This window comes from Schistocerca cancellata, chromosome 2, assembly GCF_023864275.1.
Source record: "Schistocerca cancellata isolate TAMUIC-IGC-003103 chromosome 2, iqSchCanc2.1, whole genome shotgun sequence".
NCBI classification, from domain to species: domain Eukaryota; kingdom Metazoa; phylum Arthropoda; class Insecta; order Orthoptera; family Acrididae; genus Schistocerca; species Schistocerca cancellata.
The window spans coordinates 167,753,359-167,776,297 of NC_064627.1; the positions used below are offsets into that span (position 1 = coordinate 167,753,359).

At 41.2% G+C, this 22,939-nt stretch overlaps 1 protein-coding gene across 1 annotated transcript in view; it reads right to left on the minus strand.

The window, feature by feature from the left end:
- Nucleotides 1-1,701: 1,701 nt before the first annotated feature.
- LOC126161486 (uncharacterized) overlaps nucleotides 1,702-22,939 on the minus strand; it is a 194,621-nt gene continuing 173,383 nt past the window's right edge. Inside the window, exon 3 of the mRNA XM_049917384.1 lies at nucleotides 1,702-5,312. Coding sequence (XP_049773341.1) covers nucleotides 5,110-5,312 — 203 coding nt within the window. The 3' untranslated portion in view covers nucleotides 1,702-5,109. The remainder of the gene's footprint in view (nucleotides 5,313-22,939) is intronic.

Here is a 22,939-nt window from a genome sequence, read left to right on the forward strand (position 1 = left end):
TCATCAACGCTAAGGGTGGGTCAACACCGTATTGAATTCTAGCATTACCAATGGAGCAGGCAACGAACTTATAAGTAATTTTCAGGCAGATGTCTGGATACTTTTGATCACATTGTGTATCTCACCTGCTCTGCCACCATCCTTTTGAAGTCTGTACGGTCATAATTTAGCCTGTAAAAGAAATCGTTGCTGAACAAATGATAGTTTAAAGACTTCATTGAACATCTACATACCGGGACATGTTACTTACCTAAAGGCGTAGGCAGTTGGGTAGTACATTTCTGGCGTACCCATGCTAGCATCACGACAGTGACTGGAGGCTTTGTTATGTAGTCAGGAATAAGTCTTACACTTTTAAATTTTTATGACTATTTTTAAAACATTTGCCAAACGTAATGCTCATAGAGCAAAGAGAGAAGTAAATTTTCGAAAATTAAAGTTAGACTGTTCTGTAATCAAAATTCTAGAGACACAAATCCACGTTAGTCATAGAACTTCTGCTGTCGCAGTTTAAATAACCCATGTATGTGATGTTTTGGCTTTCTCTGGTTCGTGTGGATTTTACTCCACATCCTATGGATCTATCAGCCTTTATGCAGAGTCGAAATTATTATGGCTGGGTTTAATAATATTTTATGTGCTTGCATGTGAGGCGTTTTGAATACGTGTTTGAATGTGGACTAAGAGTCAGTCGAGAGAAGCTAGGGAGTTATTTAAATTAACGGAAATTTCGAATATGGAGCGAGATCAAGATGGGGAATTATCAGGTGTAGTTGAAGAGCACATGTTCTGTTACTCTATGGCAGCTTCGACTGCTCCATAAGTGTTCTATAATATTTCAGTAGGAAAACAGTCTTGGTTGCAGGTGAAACAATATTTTTATTGATGTGTTTCGCTCTTCTGCATCTGAATCATCAGAAAAGTTATAGGAAAAAGAAAATCATGTTCGTCAGGGTATGGTCCTATCCCGCAGAGCTATATTCGGAGTTGAAAGATGTGCTATAATAGATTTCACTTTTTTAAATAAATTGTGACATGTCCCCATTTGTTTTGTGCATAGCTCACATATTCAAAAAATGTTATTAAAACAGTTTCATAAACCGTTAACAAGTTTTTGCAGCAATATTCTTAGACAAATGTACGTTAGTTTTCTTCTAGTTTCAAGAATCACAAACCAAGGGTACTGCTTAGTGTTAGAGTAAGTATTTACCTGGTGTCAAAAGGAGCCAAAGGAGCCAGCAGAGTTATCCTGCTACTAGTGTAGCACTACGTCAAAATTTCTCCTATAAATAACAAAGGTCCATAACAGAGGATAAACTGCAGCTGGGTTATATGAAAGCAAAATAACTCTCAGTCTAAAATTAGCAGCTCTTCTTGGATGTGAGGAAGATATCAATTTATGATTAAATAACAGCATAGATTCAAAAGCAGAAGCCTTTTGTTGCAGTAGGATAAGTTGTACCTTAAAAGTGATTACCTTTAGTCATGTTAGAGTATCGACCTGGCTACATGTACATCAGTTTGCACATATTTGAATTCCTTCTTTTCTCTGGGAACTAGGATTATTTCTGTTTTCTCCTCATGTTGCAAAACACCTACCTTATGTGTTTTGGCTCACCTCTTCTTCTAATAACATGTCAAATTTCACTGTTTTTCACTCACAGAAATCAGGCGTTTTATCTGTTTGGTGAAATGAAAAGATCGAGGGAAGTTTTTTATTATCACAAAATTTTATCACTCTCTATACATTATATTTCTTACAATCCAGAATATCTGGGCCCACTATTATTATTGTTATCTACATAACAACTACAATATAACATAAGCTAAATATATTGTTGAACAGAAGTCAAGATGACACGTATATAATGTTTTCAGACTATTTCGTAAGACATATGGCTGACACTGGAGATCTGTCAAAAATTTCTGTTTGGAAGAAATTTTCACAGCTCTGAGATCCCAAATTGTCAGAATTTTAATTTTAGCTTCCTAACTATTGTACAAGTAAGAAAAGATTTTCATTCACACTAAGAACTGAAATAAATCTGTGCATTACTGAGAATTGTAGTACTATGTGGCAAATATTTCATGGAAAATAATAAATTTATAATCTAACAATGGAAAATCCAGGATGGAATAACAATATGGGAAGGATAGATCGCTACTCACCACATAGAGAAGATGCTGAGCCACAGACAGGCCCAATGAAAAAGACTGCTAAATCATTACAGCTTTCCAACAAAGTCCTTCCTCCAAAACAGAAAGCACACACACATTCACACAAGCACAAGTCACACAAAAATAACCACAGTCTCTGAGCATTGGGCCCAGACAACCATTCCCAAGGGCCCAGAGACAGTAGTCATGTGTGAGTGAGTTGTGCTTGTGTAAAAGTGTCTGTGTTTTCTATTGTGAGAGAAGGAATTTGTCCAAAAACTTCAGTATTCTACCAGTCTGTGACTCAACACCTCCTCTATGTGGGGAGCAGCAACCTATCCCTTCCATATTGAAGTTTAAAATCTAGTCACTTTAATGACTGTTAAATTGATAGACAGATCCAGATGAAGTTGTAAATATATTTCACATGGTTTTTCAGTAATGAGAGCTATGAAATACCAGTGCTTAAATTCTTATGATGTTCGCAACAGTTGATGGTTAGCAGCAGATGAAAATATTCAATAAAACTAAATGTTTTTGTGTATTACGTTCTGAGGAAAATATTACAGATATTTCATGATTTTCTCTGCAGATTATTTGTCCACAATTAATGACAATTCATTATTTTTGTCCTACAGTCCTCTTACACCTTGGATTTTTCACGATTTTGCATGTAATATTTTCAGAACAATACAGTTGTAAAACATTTTATATTATTCTCTGTAGAAAATTCACTGCAATATGAACTATACATTCTTTGTTATTTCATTGTCAGTTGGTGTTATACAATAAATATCTTATTTCATTTCTAGTTTGTCAGTTTTCCCTTGTAAGTAAATGAGTTTGTAGTCAAATTTCCATTACAAGGCCAAATGTTTGCATCACTTATCATTAAAAAAATTAGGGGCATGATGGCAGATAAAACAGTTTTTACAATATGGTTTAACTTCTTTCTATATCATGCATGTTAGTCAACAGACAACATAAATTAATTCATAGATGTAGGTTTGAATTCTCATCCTTTCTGTACTGTTGACTTCTAGAGCATCAACAGAAACCATTCTGATATGATGATAAAAACTATTCAAAGATTCTGTTTAATTTACAATAAATTATGGATGATTGAATGGTCTGTCTCCTGGTGAAGTGCAGAGGAAAGGTTGAATTTCATGGATGCAAAGGAATGCCACCTTGTCACATATGAAAATCCAAAATGTTGGAGCATGACTCGGTGACTGGGCGTTAGTTCAAGGCAAACTCCATCCTTATACCTTTGTCTGTTATACATTATTTGTAATAAGACAATGATACAAAACATTAGAAATAGACAATAATTGGCACATAGCTATTATTCAATTTAAATATAATATATAATATGACTGAGCACCATCAAAATAATCATTACTGGACATCTCAGATTTTAAATTTTGTCATTTTAGTTTTAGCAGGTGTTTTATCATTACACTTTATTAATCTACACCACTAAGCGAAGATTTCTTACCTATAGTTAAATCGTTTCACATAAAACAATTATGTGTAACTTACTGATGCAGAGATTTCATCTGTAATAAGAGGTCAAGGGCACTCTATGACACAGTATGAATTTCTAGAAACAAGTATTGTTTCAGTGTACAGCTGTCCTGCAATTAACTCTTTTCTTTGTAATGAGAGTTGATTGTACATCACCTAAATATTAATATGTCAAACAAAATAAACAATAAAAACAACTCACTGCAGATGTATACGATCAGTGTTACACAAGTAGCAACAAAGTGAGCATTTTTGTTTTGATAGAATTGTTTCAAGCACTTCATAACATCAACAAATCTAAGATATCTGTAATTCCTTTGTAAAGCAGGATATGAATCAGCTTTACCAACATTACAGAATGTAGTCAGTAATAAGATATTCCCCTATAGATAAATTGCTTCATAACATTTACAATGCATTATTTTGACATAAATTTCAATTTTATTGATCTGTTTTATTACATTGGTGAATAATGTTATTGTCCTATTAACAATGAATGCCACTCACTCACAACACATATAATCTACTGGACAAGGCAGGTTATTTTTGAACACAGAAGAATTGGTGTAATGACCAAAATTCAGTCTGCAGATTCCCTGCATTAAGTCACTTTTTCTAATTGCTATAATGCCAATCTGGCTTTGAATTATTTTTTCCTGCACTCAGTAATCTTTAGTAGTGCAGTTGACTAAAATAAAAGTTTGTATTAAAATGAAATTTGCAGATTGGAAATTTATTGTAAAAAGTCATTTTTGCATTATATATAAAACAGAACATATTCCTGAAGATTTCTCTATAATATCAATGCTGGCTGTGACATGATGTTTCATCTTCTTTATCAATTCAGTGAAGCAGCAAAATTGTATGATATCTTGGAGATAATGTGTAATATCTGAGTACAGTTTATTCACTATGGTATTTTTCATGTGGCTGTAAAGTATAATCCTGTGTGGGCCGAGGTCATATACAAAATTACAGAGCAAGAATATTCTAGTAAAACGGTCACAAAATGACATGAAATGGTGTGTCTTAAAATTACAGTTACCTTCTGTTGAATAAATGCATCAGAAAAGCATAAGTTCAAAATGTAACCAACTGCAAAAAACCAATATAAAAATAATGCACTGTTGCTTTTTTATTTTTGGGTTTAAAAATAGGTTTGTGCATCACTATTGGAAATGAAAATAATGGTTTTGTGCAAACATGTTCCCATGAAGATAATAAATTTGTAACAATAAATATGCACAGTTTGTAAGATGAAGGCAGTAAAGAGGGAAACATGCTTTTCACAAACAAAATTTTCATCAAAGATGAAGAAGCATATTTTGCTTACAAACAGAATGTCCCACATGTGGTGAAAGAACCATATTGTTGTTGTGGGTATAATGATTATTTGCTGTTCTGTAGTCAGTAGCACTAAGTTCAGAATAAAAATCTGGCAATATTGAACACAAGTACAGCCATAGTACTTGCACTAGTGAAAGATATTGGAGCGGAGTTGCAAAGAGGCTTGTCACATGAACACACTTCCTGTCGACCACCAAACCCAGAGCGGTGATAGCAAGCATTTTGGTAGTTCGAGTCATCCCATCCGCAAGTTCGAATGATGCGCTTCTCTGGCTTATCTGCAAAAAAAGGGAACAAAGTGTACAATAACCGAACAGTAGAGTAGTGTGGGATATTGTGCAATTATAAGTGAATCAAATGGCTACATAAAGTTAAATAGTGTTCCCTATTTGTATCGTTATTTTACATAAAAGTCACATGAAGTTTGGTAGGCATTATCACAGTCAGTCTGTATTTTATGTTTCATAAAGGATGTGCTTCAAAAATTTGCGTATGGGATAATCATTCAGTTACTGGATAGAATGTAATACGGAGTAGTAGCTGCTAGTACACAAATGAAGGTTTTCATTGTGTCAGCATGCGCCGTGGCAGATTAATAGACTTCAAACAATGTGCTGCTTAAGAGAGTGCACAATGAGGTAATAAAAAAACTTTTTATTTATATTGTATACACAGCACTGAAACTACCACTGCAGATATAAGAAAACTTTTATGATTCTTCTTTTCTCCAACTAGTTATGTATGCAGTATGTGGCATTTCCTCCTGAGCAAAAAAATAGTTAGTGAAAAAGAAAGTAAGACGCATTTACAGAATAATAAACATGAATATTATAGGCCACATTAAAAAAAGTGCATACCAAGAAAACCAACAAAATTTTAAACTGTAATGGTCTGTCATGAGTACGACATTTATCAAACAACTGACATCCCTGCTATCAGATTTAGCAAGACACAAAATAGTTACAACCACAAACACACACACACACACACACACACACACACACTTATAACACCGGGTCCGACAGCCGATCAGTTCCAGTCATTCCACTAGGAAGGAGGTACACAGCTCGTGTTGGCTGTAGTTCAACCATGCCTAGACAGTCAATAACGCGGTTCGATCGCGTCCACATTGTTACTTTGTGCCAGGAAGGGCTGTCAATAAGGGATGTGTCCAGGTGCCTCGGAGTGAACTAAAGCAATGTTATTCGGACACGGAGGAGATGGAGAGAGACAGGAACCGTCGATGACATGCCTCGCTCAGGCAGCCCAAGGGCTACTACTGCAGTGGATGACCCCTACCTACGGATTATGGCTCGAAGGAATCCTGACAGCAGTGTCACCATTATTGCTTTTCCTGCAGTCACAGGATGTCGTGCTACGACTCAAACTGTGCACAATAGGCTGCATGATGTGCAACTTCACTCCCGACGTCCATGGCGAGGTCAATCTTCGCAACCACGACACCATGCAGCGCGGTACAGATGCGTCCAACAACATGCCGAATGGACCGCTCAAGAATGGCATCACGTTCTCTTCACCGATAAGTGTCGCATATGCCTTCAAGCAGACAATCGTCGGAGACGTGTTTGGAGGCAGCCCGGTCAGGCTGAACGCCTTAGACACACCGTCCAGCGAGTGTAGCAAGGTGGAGGCTTCCTGCTGTTTTGTGGTGGCATTATGTGGGGCCGACGTATGCCGCTGGTGGTCATGGAAGGCGCCGTAACGTCTGTAAGATACGTGAATGCTATCCTCCGACCAATAGTGCAACCATATCGGCAGCATACTGGCGAGGCATCCGTCTTCATGGACGACAATTCGCGTCCCCATCGTTCACATCTTGTGAAAGACTTCATTCAAGACAACGGCATCGCACGACTAGAGTGGCCAGCATGTTCTGCAGACATGAACCCTTCCGAACATGCTTGGGATAGTTGGAAAAGGGATATTAATCGACGACGTGACCCACCAGCCACTCTGAGGGATCTACGCCGAATCGTCGTTGAGGAGTGGGACAATCTGGACCAACAGTGCCTTGATGAACTTGTGGATAGTATGCCACGACGAATACAGGCATGTATCAGTGCAAGAGGACGTGCTACTGGGCATTAGATGTACCTGTGGGTACAGCAATCTGGAGCACCACCTCTGGAGGTCTCGCTATATGGTGGTACGACATGCAATGTGTGTTTTTCATGAGCATTGAAAAGGATGGAAATGATGTTTATGTTTATCTCTATTGCAATTTTCTGTATAGGTTCCGGAACTCTCGGAGGCGAGGTGATGCAAAATTTTGTTGTTGTTGCAGCTCTCAAAGGCTGTTTTCGCCTTTGCCTTTGGTGCAGATTTGATTTGGAGTGCAGTAAAATGGCGGTAGTCCAGGAGAAGGTGCAGTGTGTTATCTGGCATGCAGAATACAAATCTGCGTCAAAGTAGTGCAGAATTATCGAAGCCAGTATGGGAGGTCACCACTGAAAAAAAAAAAAAAAAACATAATGAAGCAGTTCAAAAACTTTAAAGAGACAGGATGTGTCGAAGACTTTTCTTGAAGTGAACATCACCCTGTGTCTCAATCACGTGTTGACAGAGTGCAAGGTGTATTTCAACGCAGCCCCCAGAAGTCAATTAGTCGTGCTTCATGCGAACTGCAGGAACCAAGATCAACTGTCCAGCTTTCCTGAGCGGTGGATGGGCTGTGATGGTCCCATCGCATGCCCTGCATTCCTTCCCAGGGTCACGCCATTGGACAAGTCAATAATTGTGTGTACACAACACCAGTCAATGACACTGTTACCGTTCATGCATGTGTCACTGAAGTAATCAGAACTGCTGATACTGCAATTCTGACCTCAATATAGGCAGAATTCGAATATCACTTTGATGTCCTACAGTCGACAAATGGAGTACGCATTGAAATTATGGCATAGAAGGAAAAGATCAGAGCCACTAAACGTTTTACAACAAACCAGAGCGCTGTATCTGTAGCAGTTACAATTTTTTTGCAAATTATAGAGGGACTTTAAGGACGTTTTCGAAATTATAGTGGGACATTATGAACACCCCTGTGTTATTAACCTATGTCTTACTATGCATACATGCTCTATCTCTAAAACAAGTTTCAGCAGTCACAGAAAAAGGACTGTCCAGACTGGATTGGAAAAGAAAGGAAATCTAAATTCTGGAAAAGAAAGTAAATAACCTGAGGTTTGCCGATGATACTGTGCTATTTTCAAATCGTGTAGGACAGCTTCAGATTTTGGCTAACGAAATTTCGTTAGTCTTTTCTGAAGCTGGCCTAAAAATGAACTGTGATAATCCCATGATCATGATGAGTGAATGGATACCGGAAGGAAATATATCTGTTGGAAGTACATATCTGCAAAGGGTTACAGAATATGTCAATCTGGGTCAACTTGTAAATATGAAAGGAGACCGAAAATCCAAAGATATTTCGACGTATTAAATTATGCTGGAAGCTTATGGAAGATATTCTTTGGTTTTGAAGAGTAAGATATCAACTGAGCTGAAGAGAACAATTTTTGTCCAAGTATACTATCAGTAATAACTTATGACTGTGAGACATGAAATGAATTCATTGTTATAAACCTAAGAGTGACTCAAACAGGAATGGAAAGATCAATGTTGGGCTACAGAAAAAGAAAGGCAGGAAGAAAGCAGTTGATATCAAACGGACAACAAAGAACAGGGATGTAATGGAAAGAGTGAATAGCTTGAAATGGCAGTGGACTGGTCATGTCACTCGAAGAAAAGATGGCAGATGGTCAAATCAAGTACTAAACTGGAGCCCAATTTACCATAAAAGACCAAGGGGAAGACCACCGGACATATGGAACAGAGACTTAAGAAAGACAGCGGGGCTGAACTGCCAACAGGAAGCTTAAGACAAGTAGAAATAGAAGGAGCTGCAGGGATTCTATTTTGCACGCCGACTCAAAGAGGCGACAATCAGGTAATCGAACTGGCTGATGATGATGATGATGATGATGCCAATGATGACGCATACATGATGTGTGTTTAAAATTATAACATTGATTACTTGGAAATGTTTATATATGGGTAAATGAGTAAGTCTAAACCTGAATATCGCCACAAGAAGACTTTACTCGTACTGTTTATTGTGATCAGTTATCGAGCCCGACAGACGCTATTCATTCCTCCACTGTCATATATACTTTCTCTTGAAGGTACAAGTCTGTTCAGGCAACCTAAGTAGACACGAGCATAAAAGAACTGTAATAGTATTTACAGGTGTCTTAAACCGACATTTATGGAAAACGTCTACAGCCTGGCTGACATTCTTCCACCGAATATTTGACGAAAAGTATCCGTTGTTAGTGATAGATGAAATGAAATGTGCGCTATGCGTGTATCCAAAACTCCAATACGAAGTACTCGGAGAAATACAGCAACCAGTCAATTTTAAACATAGCGCCCGCATCTTGCGGTCGTGCGGTAGCGTTCTCGCTTCCCACGCCCGGGTTCCCGGGTTCGATTCCCGGCGGGGTCAGGGATTTTCTCTGCCTCGTGATGGCTGGGTGTTATGTGCTGTCCTTAGGTTAGTTAGGTTTATGTAGTTCTAAGTTCTAGGGGACTGATGACCATAGATGTTAAGTCCCATAGTGCTCAGAGCCATTTGAACCATTTTTATATAGCTTTATTTGCGTCAAGACGCTTTTACTTATAAGGGGCAGTCAAATGAAAACGAGACGGACGGAAAAAAAGTAAGTAAACTTTTTATTATTTCAAAAGCAATCGACGTAACAGTTAATACTGCGCCAGAGCTTTCATGGAAAAATGTTTGTGGTTTCCTACGGAACTGTTATTGTACTGAGGCGAGCACCTCTTCGTCCGAAGCAAACTGACGGCCACGAATGTCTTCTTCAGGGCTCCAAAAAGATGGAAACCACACGGGAAGAGATCGGAGCTGAATGCAGGATGTTCAAGGGGATCCAACCGAAACTTCTGCAGCGTAGTCGGAACAACGTTGGCAACATGAGGGCGGGCATTTTCCTGCAACAGAATGGTGCTCTCCCTCAACATTGCTGGGCGTCTGGACTTGGCGCGCTTCAGTTTTTGCGAAGTGTGCGCTTACCGCTGTGCGTTAAATGGGGCGCCATGTTCCAGAAAGTCAATTAGCGCGCCTCTCAGTCAAAGAAAAGGATCATCTTGATTTTCCCTGAGCTGGCGTGCATGGCTTTGAATGTTTTCGTCGCGGTGACTCCATGTGCTCGCACGGCTGGCTTTGACGTTCACTATCCGGCTCAAAATGATGCCATCATATTCCATCCCCCGCGACAATAGGGGATAGGAAAGACATTCGTGGCTGCCGATTTGCTTCAGACGAGGAGATGCACGCCTGAGTACTATCATCGTTTCGTGGGCAACCGCAAATGTTTTCCCACGAAGGCACTAACCGTCTTATCTTACAGTTGGATAAATACATTAACAGCTATGGCGATTACTTTTGAAATAAACAGTTTACTTACTTTTTTCCATCTCTGTCATTTCATCTGAATTCCCCTTATACTTGCACGGGGCAAGAGCCCTATCGACCACACGCCTGCTTTACGAGCCTCTTCCATTTCTTTCTATCGAGTGCACTGTTTGCCCATTTGGTGATGATGCTCATTCTAGCTGTGTCCTCTCTGATGATATTTCGTCTTCCTATTCTGAATCTTCCCCTTCTTTTAGTTCCATATATTGTCCCGCAGAATGCCATAATATATAATCTGTTCTCCGTCATTTTTGCTACATGACCAGCCAAGTTCAGCCTTCTCTTTTTTAGCATTTCGACAATATTAGATATTTATACAGTTCTCGTAATTCTTCATTTTTTCTCGTTTTCCATTCCATGTTGTTTTCATTAGTATTTTTCTTTAGTATTTCTTTAGTATTTCTTCATCTTTATTTCCAAATAACTTACTATAGCTTCAAATTCGCATAATGTTACCTGTGCAACATGCGATTGACACAAACGAATTCTGAAATTAGTGCTAAGTAATCTCTTCCTTAAGATTTTGATACAATTAAAAAGTTTTTTGTTCGCTACTGCTAGACGGGTATCTGTTTCTACATCCATTCTGTTGTTGCTAGAAAGCTTCTCCAAATACTTGAAGCGGTCAACTGTCTTGAAAGTGAAACAATCTACAGCCAAAGATGCAATGACTTTGGATTTTCTTTCTTATGGGCAGATAATCATTCTTTTCTTCATTAATACGTAACCCTATCTTCTCAGCGAATTTGTAATAATTTTGCATCATTCTGATTAATTCTGTCTTGGAACTACTTATTAATGGTACATCATATGCGTAAGCAAGTCTAGTAATGTTCACCTTCTGCAGTTGGATACCTCGTGGATTATTACTGATCTTGCCGGCCGCTGTGGCCGAGCGGTTCTAGGCGCTTCAGTACGGAACCGCGCGATCCCTACGGTCGCAGGTTCGAATCCTGCCTCGGGCATGGATGTGTGTGATGTCCTTAGGTTAGTTAGGTTTAAGTAGTTCTAAGTTCTAGGGGACTGATGACCTCAGATGTTAAGTCCCATAGTGCTCAGAGCCATTTGAAGCAATTATTACTGATCTTCTCTAAGATGATGTCAAATAAAACAGGCAAAATGGCGTTCTCTTTTCTCAGTCCAGCATGCACCTTAAGAATTTCAGCTTGTCCTGCAGATGTCTTTGTTCGACATAAAGTGACGTCTATTCACATTTTAACTAAACTGATCAATTCTGATGGTATTCAAATTCCCTCTTTATACACTGCCACAAAAAAATCGGAGCACCAAAACAATAATTAACGTAGAGTAATGAAATTTTGGGAATATATTTGTCTAGGTCAAGTGCTTAAGCGATTAACATTGCAAGATCACGGTTAAATATAAGCGCGAGATAAGGAATTATAAATGTAAAATGCTGGTACATTAATAACCAGTAATGGAAATGCCGTGTGGCTATGGCCTCCCGTCGGGCAGACCGTTCGCCTTGTACAAGTCTTTCGAGTTGACGCCACGTCGGCGACTTGCGTCACGATGGGCTGAAATGATGATAAGGGCAACACAACACCCAGTCCCTGAATGGAGAAAGTCTCCAACCTAGCCGGGAATCGAACCCGGGCCGTGAGGTATGACATTCCGTCGCGCTGACCACTCAGCTACCAGGGGCGGACATCAACAACCGGTGTAACCGCCAGTATGTTGAATGTAAAAATAGGAACGTACATGCATTGTGCTGTACACTTGCCAGATTACAGTTTGCAGGATGGAGATCCATGCCTGTTACACTTTATGAGTCAAAGAGTTCAAATGTGTGTAAAATCTTATGGGAATTAACTGCTAAGGTCATCAGTCCCTAAGCTTATACACTACTTAACCTAAATTATCCTAAGAACAAACACACACATCCATGCCCGAGGGAGGACTCGAACCTCCGCCGGGACCAGCCGCGCAGTCCATGACTGCAGCGCCTTAGAACTTTATCAGTCAGTACGGGTACGATTAATGATGTTTGTGGATGACGCTGGGGTTATCGTCCGACGATGTCCCATATGTGCTCGACTGGAGACACATTTTGTGATCGGGCAGGAAAAGGCAACACGTCGACACTCTGTAGAGCATGCTGCATTACAACAGCGATGTGTGGGCGACCTACCTGCCGGAAGACACCCCCTGAAATGCTGTTAATGAATGGCAGCACAACAGGTCGAATCGACCGACTGACGTACGATTTTGCAGTCAGAGTGTGGGGAAGTAAGAGAGTGCTCCTGCTTTCATATGAAATCGCACTTCAGATCATAACTGGCCATCAACGGCACCAAGGCAGAATCAGCTTTCCTCAGAAAAAACAGCAGACCTTCGCCATACCATCCAATGAGCTTCTGATAGACACCACTGAAGTCGGAAACGGCGGTGGTTAGGAATCAGTGAGCCGGCCGCAGTGGCCGAGCGGTTCTAGGCGCTTCAGTCCGGAACCACGCTGCTGCTAGGGTCGCAGGTTTGAATCCTGCCTCGAGGTTCGAATCCTGCCTCGGGCATGGATGTGTTTGATGTCCTCAGGTTAGTTTGATTTAAGTAGTTCTAAGTCTAGGGGACTGATGACCTCAGAAGTTAACTCTCATAGTGCTTAGAGCCGCTTGTACCATTTAGGAGTCCGTGAAACGTACGCTGCAGGGCGTGTGGCTGGGAGCTGACCTTGAAGTAACCGATTTGTAACCGTTTGTTGTCTTCACTTAAAACTTCCGGGCTGATAGGCCGTGGTCGAAGTATAAAACTCTCTCCCGACGTTTCGTCTCCAACTGCGGGAGACATCCTCGGAGGTAAAGCGGCGAACTGCTGTTGTGTCACTTTTGTGTCAGCTGCTGCTCAAATTGCTACTGAAGATGCAGTATTATTCCATACTCCGAACACGATGGTCTTCCCGCTCGGTTTTGCCAAGCGGCCCTCTGGAGCCCGGTCTTCTTGCGACCGTACATTCCCGTGACCACCGTTGCCAGCAGCCACGTACAGCGACTACATTCCTGCCAAGTCTTTCTGCAATGTCGCAGGAGGAACATCCAGCTTCTCGAAGACCTGTTACACCATCTCGTTCAAACTCAGTGGAGTGTTGATAGCGTCTTTGTCGCCTTAAAGGAGTTTTTGACTAAAATCAACTCACTTCGTCCAATCTTAAAGGTAACTACGCTCATGACCGTTACAGTGCGTGTTTAAAGCAAACCTGATTTGTATCGTCATAGTGGTGCTATTAGCGCCACTCTTTTACGACTAGCACAAAATTTGAACAGACATTATCTTTCAGGTGTAAAAACACGCCTAGCAACTTCCATTAATGTCGAAATTTATTTATAACTTCATAAATACAGACTTCAGTCGCCAAAAACGTTGTATTTATGAAGATATAACTGTAATTCGCTAACTGAATATGGATGAAAGCCTGAAACGCATCTTGACATAAATGAAGCAGTATAACAAGTGGCCAGACGCTGTATTTCTTGAAGTAATTCAATCCACAGTCACAGAGTTCAACCACCATTAACATGGATAAATTAATCAAAGCAATGAAACATGGATACAGCTAACGCAGTTCATCATCTGTATTAAATATGACACGTCAAAGAGTCAGCGAGAAGCATAACGGGCGATGAGAAAGTTCCCTTTCGAAGGCCGTACAGTTCCGAATCGGAATGCCAATCTGGCAAAATCACCATAAGCACTGAGGCAATCAAACTACCGAGGCAGCAGGTTAAAGATATCCGTTTGGTAGAACACCGGGTTCTGCTGCGTGAAGAGGTCCGTAACTACTTGCTGCAAATTCTCGTCCGACAGGACTCGTCGATCCTTCAAGGCCTTTTCGAAGCGACCGAAGGCATGATAATCGCATGGGGAGGGATCAGAACTATAGGGCGGGTGCTCGAGTGTCTCCCACTTGAGTTGACACAACTTCTGCGTTACGAATTTTGCGATTTGGGGACGTGCGTTACGATGAAGCTTGTCCGCAGCGGTGGTTTTCGACAGACATGCTGCCTCATACATAGTTTTCGTTCTCCTAAGGATGTCTAGCCATGTTTGCCCCTCGGCAGCCAAGAAAAGAAAAACACCATTGGTCCTGTTTGGACGCATTTGGTATTAACGTCGGCATACTGCATGTTTCCGCGTTTACAGCGCACGTCGGGAAGACACCAATGCTGCACTGGCCCCTTGCCTACATGTCGGAGTCGCGCTATGTTGCATATACGTTGCAGCAACGCCTTCAAACAGAAACTTTTTCATCGTCCCTTACAGAATCTATACAACTTTTAATGTCGTCTAAACGTTTACCAGACAGAGATAATCACAGCTGCCTCATGTACAAGTAATTGAATAAACGAATAGAGCAGCTGCGAATAAATCGAAGATCAGTCGCATGAAGTTGGTATACTGAAGAATTTATCGCAATATAATCGCGGAAAGGAGTACACAGTGAAATTTATGTGCAGGTACCTATCTTTCCCCATGTTGTGCAGCGAGGAGCGATTGCTCAAGCCTAAAGACAAATTCAAAATTGACTACAAATGAGATATAATACCTGATGAAACAGTTCTATGCAATGAGCCTGACGTACCAAAGATCAACAGAGTTGAGCAAATCCTCATAGACACAGTGATGGATACATTTGGGGGGGCGTCCCCCCTCCCCCCCCAGCGGGGTCACCCGCATCCACCCGCGCCGCCCACGCTAGTCAGCCCTCACGCTATTCGTTTCTTTCGTCAGTCGTCTCGACTGAATCGAGTTATCGAGTATTTGCACTTTCCTATGCAGCAAGCGCGTCCGCGTCATCGTATTTTATACGTTTCTGTCTGGCACACAGAAAGCTAATACATACCTACGAGAAAAATCGCGGCCATTCTACTGATCTCGATACGTTATTCTGTCTGACATTTGTCCGAGAAAAGTGGCGAATATTCTACTGCTTTGTTGTACAGAGAACCTTCGATACGTAGCGTTATAAATACGGACAATTCGCCAAATGGGAAGGTAGTTTACATTCAGAAGCAGAAATATTAAGATCCAAGAATGAATAAGTAAAAACTCGTAGTTGTAGCAAGTGAAAGTGTCAAGATTAGTTGAGAGTGAGGGTGATCAGTTGATTGTGAATTATTAATAATAGTAATTTGTAGCAATTTCTCAGTAAAAATTTTGTTACAAGACTCGTAACAAAATTTTTACTAATAACGTAACAATAGTTTCCCATACCCAACTATTGATGCGTATATCTCCGGTAATAGTGGCTTTCGAGAAGTTTCCTGAAAACGCATTGTTACTATGTAGGCCATCTATCGATTCCACTAGAAAGAAACAAAATCGATAATAGAAGTTCCACACTAATAAATTGCCAGATGACGTCATCATGACATATTGGAAAAGAACTTTTTTTATTCCAACACTGGACCACGTTACGACTGACACGAGAGAACATTTTGATGAAGGAAATATTTATCATTTAAAATTCAACATACTTCTGCCCTTACAACTACTGAAACATGACGGTAATGATCTGGCACATAAATTGAATCAGTGCTTAAGTCAGTGATTAAAAAGAGACTAATGGGAGAGATTCTTCAATACAAGCAAACGAGCATAAACGTCCTTAATGATCGTGATTCTGTTATGCAAGCGTTGTCTGTTTGTACTAGATCTGACTATCACATGGATTCCAAGTCACAAAAGGATTACGTCAAGGATGTAGCATCTCACCTACATTGTATAAAATATATACAGAAGTAACTTTACAGAATTGGAAAATGTCACGCTATGGGAATACCAATAAATGATAGAACAATATACTCGTTACAATTTGCAGATGACCAACTGATTATAGCCCAAGACTATGAGGACATAGAGTATATGACCAGAAAATTGATTCAAGAATATAAAAAATCAGGTCTAAATGTAAACATGAATAAAACAAAGTACATGGTAATTGGTGGAGTGAATGGAGACTTAATATTAGAAGAAGGGATGGGAACAATAACAGCTACTGAGGAATATAAATATTTAGGTGTGAAAATTACAAATGATGGGAAACAGGACAAAGAAATTAGATCAAGAATAAATTCTGGAAAGACGACAATCTCTTTATTGAATGGAATTCTCTGGGACAAACACATAACAACTGATAACAAAATAAGGATGTTTAAAACAATAGTTAGGAGCATTATTACATATGGTTCAGAAGTGTGGACAACAAAATGGCAACTGAAATCAAAATTATTAGCCACAGAAATGGATTTCTGGAGACGTTCAGCAAGAATATCAAGACGAGAAAGAATAAGAAATGAAGTAATCAGAGACAAGATGAAATGTAAAAATTCAATTATTGATTTCATCGAGCACAAACAACTTAAATGGTATGGACACATCAGACGAATGGAACAGGAACGGCTACCAAAATGCATAATCGACTGGGTACCAATTGGAAGAAGAAAAAGGGGACGACCACCTGATACATGGAAACAGGGAGTTCAGTCAGCAATGAGGAAGAACAACATTCCTGAAGATTTATGGACAAATAGAGAAGAGTGGAGAACAATAATTAGTGACTTACTGTAATCTAGAATAGGTGCTGGAAAAATGTACTCACATTGTAAATCCAGAATAATAAATAATAATAGTAAAGGAAGCTCAAGATATCTTCAGCGCCCCCTCCTTGAGGTTTTTTTGTATCCGCCACTGCATAAGCATGACTATAACCAACACACACAATCTCCCAGCCGACCGAAACGAGCGGATGACCATAACTGGGGTCTGGCAGAAGTAAAAGACAATCGGAAATAAAAATTTCTGCACATACTTCCAGTGGAAGTATAAATAGACTGCGAGGAACCTACAGGACGCAAAACTGCGTCCTGCGCTCTGCTGGCAGATGCTGAAGGCGAGGCTGCGACTCCCACAAAACTGTTCGTCAAGTTATTGGAGAAGAGCGAGGTGGCGCAGTGGTTAGCACACTGGACTCGCATCCGGGAGGACGACGGCTCAAACCCGTCTCCGGCCATCCTGATGTAGGTCTTCCGTGATTCCCCTACATCGTTTCAGGCAAATGGCGGGATTGTTCCTTTGAAAGGGCACGGCCGGTTTCCTTCCACATCCTTCCCTAATCCGAGCCTGCGCTCCGTCTCTAATGACCTCTTTGTCGACGAGATATTAAATGCTAATCTCCTCCTCCCTCCTCCTCCGTCGTCGGATAACATACGAAGGCAGGTCACAAAGTGACTGCCAACATTTTTCCGATTTATTCAAAACATTTGGAATGATATAATTTTTCATCATAGCCACGCTGCTTTTCGATGCACAAGCTTTCCAATATCACCAGAAACAAAATTTAAAAAAAAATCCGTTGAGTAGTAAGTCACCGTTTACCTACATCTACATATATACTCTGAAAATTACTGTGACGTAAATGGCACAGGGTGTTTCCATTGCACTAGTTATTAGGGTTTTTTTCACATTCCATTCACATAAGGATCGCAGGGAGATTGATTGCTTGGATGTCTCTGAGAACGCTGCAATTAGCCTTCACGATCCCTGCGTGAGCGATACTTAGGGCGTTGTAGTACGCTGGTGTGCAGAACTTACGGACGGAAGTAGCTTTCGTATGATGTATCAGTGGCAAGTAACATAGCTCGATGAAACCCGACTGTACATGGAAAGACCTGCTATAGTATAGTATAGTTGTTGTTGTTGTGGTCTTCAGTCTTGAGACTGGTTTGATGCAGCTCTCAATGCTACTCTATCCTGTGCAAGCTTCTTCATCTCCCAGTACCTACTGCAACCTACATCCTTCTGAATCTGCTTAGTGTATTCATCTCTTGGTCTCCCTCTACGATTTTTACTCTGCACACTGCTCTCCAATACTAAATTGGTGATCCCTTGATGCCTCAGAACATGTCCTACCAACCGATCCCTTCTTCTGGTCAAGTTGTGCCACAAACTTCTCTTCTCCCCAATCCTATTCAATACTTCCTCATTAGTTATGTGATCTACCCATCTAATCTTCAGCATTCTTCTGTAGCACCACATTTCGAAAGCTTCTATTCTCTTCTTGTCCAAACTATTTATCGTCCATGTTTCACTTCCATACATGGCTACACTCCATACAAATACTTTCAGAAATGACTTCCTGACACTTAAATCTATACTCGATGTTAACAAATTCCTCTTCTTCAGAAACGCTTTCCTTGCCATTGCCAGTCTACATTTTATATCCTCTCTACTTCGACCATCATCAGTTATTTTGCTCCCCAAATAGCAAAACTCCTTTACTACTTTAAATGTCTCATTTCCTAATCTAATTCCCTCAGCATCACCCGACTTAATTCGACTACATTCCATTATCCTCGTTTTGCTTTTGTTGATGTTCATCTTATATCCTCCTTTCAAGACACTATCCATTCCATTCAACTGCTCTTCCAAGTCCTTTACTGTCTCTGACAGAATTACAATGTCGTCGGCGAACCTCAAAGTTTTATTTCTTCTCCATGGATTTTAATACCTACTCCAAATTTTTCTTTTGTTTCCTTTGCTGCTTGCTCAATATACAGATTGAATAACATCGGGGAGAGGCTACAACCCTGTCTCACTCCCTTCCCAACCACTGCTTCCCTTTCATGTCCCTCGACTCTTATAAGTGCCATCTGGTTTCTGTACAAATTGTAAATAGCCTTTCGCTCCCTGTATTTTACCCCTGCCACCTTTAGAATTTGAAAGAGTGTATTCCAGTCAACATTGTCAAAAGCTTTCTCTAAGTCTACAAATGCTAGAAACGTAGGTTCGCCTTTCCTTAATCTTTCTTCTAAGATAAGTCGTAAGGTCAGTATTGCCTCACGTGTTCCAGTGTTTCTACGGAATCCAAACTGATCTTCCCCGAGGTCGGCTTCTACTAGTTTTTCCATTCGTCTGTAAAGAATTCGTGTTAGTATTTTCCAGCTGTGGCTTATTAAACTGATTGTTCGGTAATAGTATGGTCTAGTATAGTATATTATACACTGAAGAGGCAAAGAAACTGGTACATCCGCCTAATATCGTGTGAGGGCCCCCGCGAGCACGCAGAAGTGCCACAACACGACGTGGCATGGACTCGTCTAATGGCTGAAGTAGTGCTGGAGGGAACTGACACCATGGATCCTGCACGGCTGTCCGTGAGGGTACGAGCGGATGGAGATCTCTTCTGAACAGCACGTTGCAATGCATCCCAGATATGCTCAATAATATTCATATCTGGGGAGTTTGATGACCAGCGGAAGTATTTAAACTCAGAAGGGTGTTCCTGGAGCCACTCTGTAGCAATTCCGGACTTGTGGGGTGCCGCATTGTCCTGCTGGAATTGCCCGAGTCCGTCGGCATGTACAATGGACATGAATGGATGCAGGTGATCAGACAGGATGGTTACGTACGTGTCACCTGTCACAGACGTTTATAGACGTATCAGGGGTCCCATATCACTCCAACACACGTCTCACACCATTACAGAGCTTCCACGAGCTTGAACAGCTCCTGCTGACATGCGAGGTCCATGGATTCCTGAGGTTGCCTCCATACCCGTGCACCTCCATCGGCTCGATACAATTTGAAACGAGATTCGTCCGACCAGGCAACATGTTTTCAGTCTTCAACAGTCCAATGTCGGTGTTGTCGAGTCCAGGCGAGACATAAAACTTCATGGCGGGCAGTCATAATGGGTACACGAGCCCCGAAAGCCCATATCGATGATGTTTCGTTGAATGTTCTGTACGCTGACACTTGTCCAGTATTGAAATCTGCAGCAATTTGCGGAAGGATTGCACTTCCGTCGCGTCGAACTATTTTCTTCAGTTGCCTTTGGTTCCGTTCTTGCAGGATGTTTTTGCGGCTGCAGCAATGTCGGAGATTTGATGTTTTACCGGATTCCCGATATTCACGGTACACACGTGAAATGGTCGTACGGGAAAATCCCCACTTCATCGCTACCTCGGAGATGCTAGTCCCATCGCTCGTGCTCCAACTGTAACGGCCGGTTCAGACTCAATTAAACCTTGATAACCTGCCATTGTTGAAGCAGTAACCCATCTAGCAACTGCACTAGAAACGTGTTGTCTATATAGGTGTTGCCGACCGCAGCGTCGTATTCAGCCTGTTTACGTATCTCTGTATTTGAATACGCATGCCTATACCAGTTTTTTTCGCGCTTCAGTTCAGTATAGAAGGCAACTGAAAAAAATAGACAATGAGGCGATCAGAAATGACATTTATTCAAAGACAATAATTACACTGAAATTACCTCAATTTATGATGGTCTTTGGATATTACAAAAGGCAGCACATGGTTCTTAATAGGGTGTGTGATCACCACGAACAGCACTCCATGCTCTGCAACGTGGTCCCATGACGGCAGCAAATTTGGTAAGGAGTTTTTGCGGAAAGGTGTTTCATTCATCCTCCAGCGCGATTGACAACTGCTGCATAGTCGTTGGTACATTTGGATGTGGTGGCAATACGTCGCCCCAACCCATCTCCTATGTGCTCGATGGTATTTAAGACGGGGGCACGGGCAGATCAATCGATTCGCCGAATATCCTCTCATTCCACGGGCTCCTCCACGTAGCTGTTCATTGCGGTAGCGCATTATTATCCATAAAAACAAAGTCAGTTCCATAAACGCCCCTGAAAAGACGCACGTGAGGAAGGAGAAGAGTGTCACAATAACGTTGACAGGTGAGTGCACTATGTTCAAAGATTTGGAGGTCAATACGTCCATGCAACATTATTCCTCTTCACGTCATGAGTCATGGACCAACAAAACGATCATGTTCGACAATGCTAGGCGCACCCTGATATGGCGGGAGATGGGAACACATAATAAAGCCACGTACATTATCGAACATGATCTCGAAAATAAGGTACACGAACGCACTAGCCAACGTTATTGTGACGCTATACGTCTTCTCCATCTGCAACTTTTCAGGGGTGCATCCCGCCTTGACTCCGTTATTATGGATGACAATGCACGACCGCATCGAACAGCGCAGGTGGAGGAGCTGTTGGAACGAGAGGATATTCGGCGAATGGACTGGCCTGTCCGTTTCCCCACCCAAATCCCATCGCGCACGTGTGGGATGGATCTGGACGACGTGTTGCACCAGCGACCAAACAGCAGTTGTTAACCGTGTTGAGGGAAGAATGGAACGCCCTACCACAAGAACTCCTCACGAATCTTGGGCCAGCAAAGCAGCACGTTGCAGAGCATGCAATGCCTTTCGTGACGATCACGCACCCTATTAAGAACCATGTCCAGTCGTTCTTAATGGCCAGGGACCATCATGAATCGCGGTGACTTCAGTGTAAATATTGTCTCTGAATAAAAACGTCTTTTCTGTTAGTCTCATAGGGTTACCTTCTATACCATGCTGTAGTAGTTCTGTCTATGTATGATTCAAGTTTCATCGAGCTATGTTACTTGTCAGTGACACATCATGTGAAAGTTGCTTCCATCCTTAAGTTTTGCACGCCAGTGTATATTCTTTGATTCATCAGTCAAAATTGGATCGTTGAGCTTTTTAAATATGCTTTCACGAGATAGTTGGGATCTATCTAAAGGCGTTTGCCGGTTCAGCCTTTTCAGCGTCTTCCTCAGACTCTACCATGGGTCAAATAAACCTGTGCACAAACGCTCCACTTCCTTCAACTTTTCATCGGAGGTGACTCGACGACTTCTTAAGAGGGGCGGGGAGGGGGGGGGGGAGGGGGGCAGGGACGCCAAAAATTTAAAAAAAATTCATTTTTTCAAAAATATGCCTGTTTTGTAGCGTACATTTTCCTGAATAGTTTGGTGTATAAAACATGTATATTTTTGAGAGATTATAAGGCACGTTATTTGGTCTTAAGTTACCAAGATGCAGCGCCACACCTTTTTGCACAGCATTCTGTCATATGTAAGTGTATTTCGCTCTGTAGAATTCGAATGTTTATATCTGCGCCAGAGATTGTCATATTATCGCACAAGATGTCTAGAATTCGTTGCTTCAACCGTAAACAATGCCACCGGGGCAACAGATACACAGTAAAGGATGCTACAACAAGTGTTACACCAACCTCTCACAGCCGGTAAACAAACCAGCGCCGAGTGCTTCAAAAAGGAAACTTGTTTTTGGTGCTAATGAAAATGAAGGCTGTTAATCTGAAGGTTCGTGTAGTATTATTGTTGATGTTAACATGGACAATGTTATGTGCAAGCACTGCTTTGGTACGCAGTGTGTTTCTATGGTGGAAGATGAGTGTGCCACGAAAGGGTTGCTACGAACTTACCTGTGATATGCACCGAACGCAATGTTGGTGCGTCTTGCATGACATCTAATATCGTAAACAAAGGTTATGATGTGGATTTGAG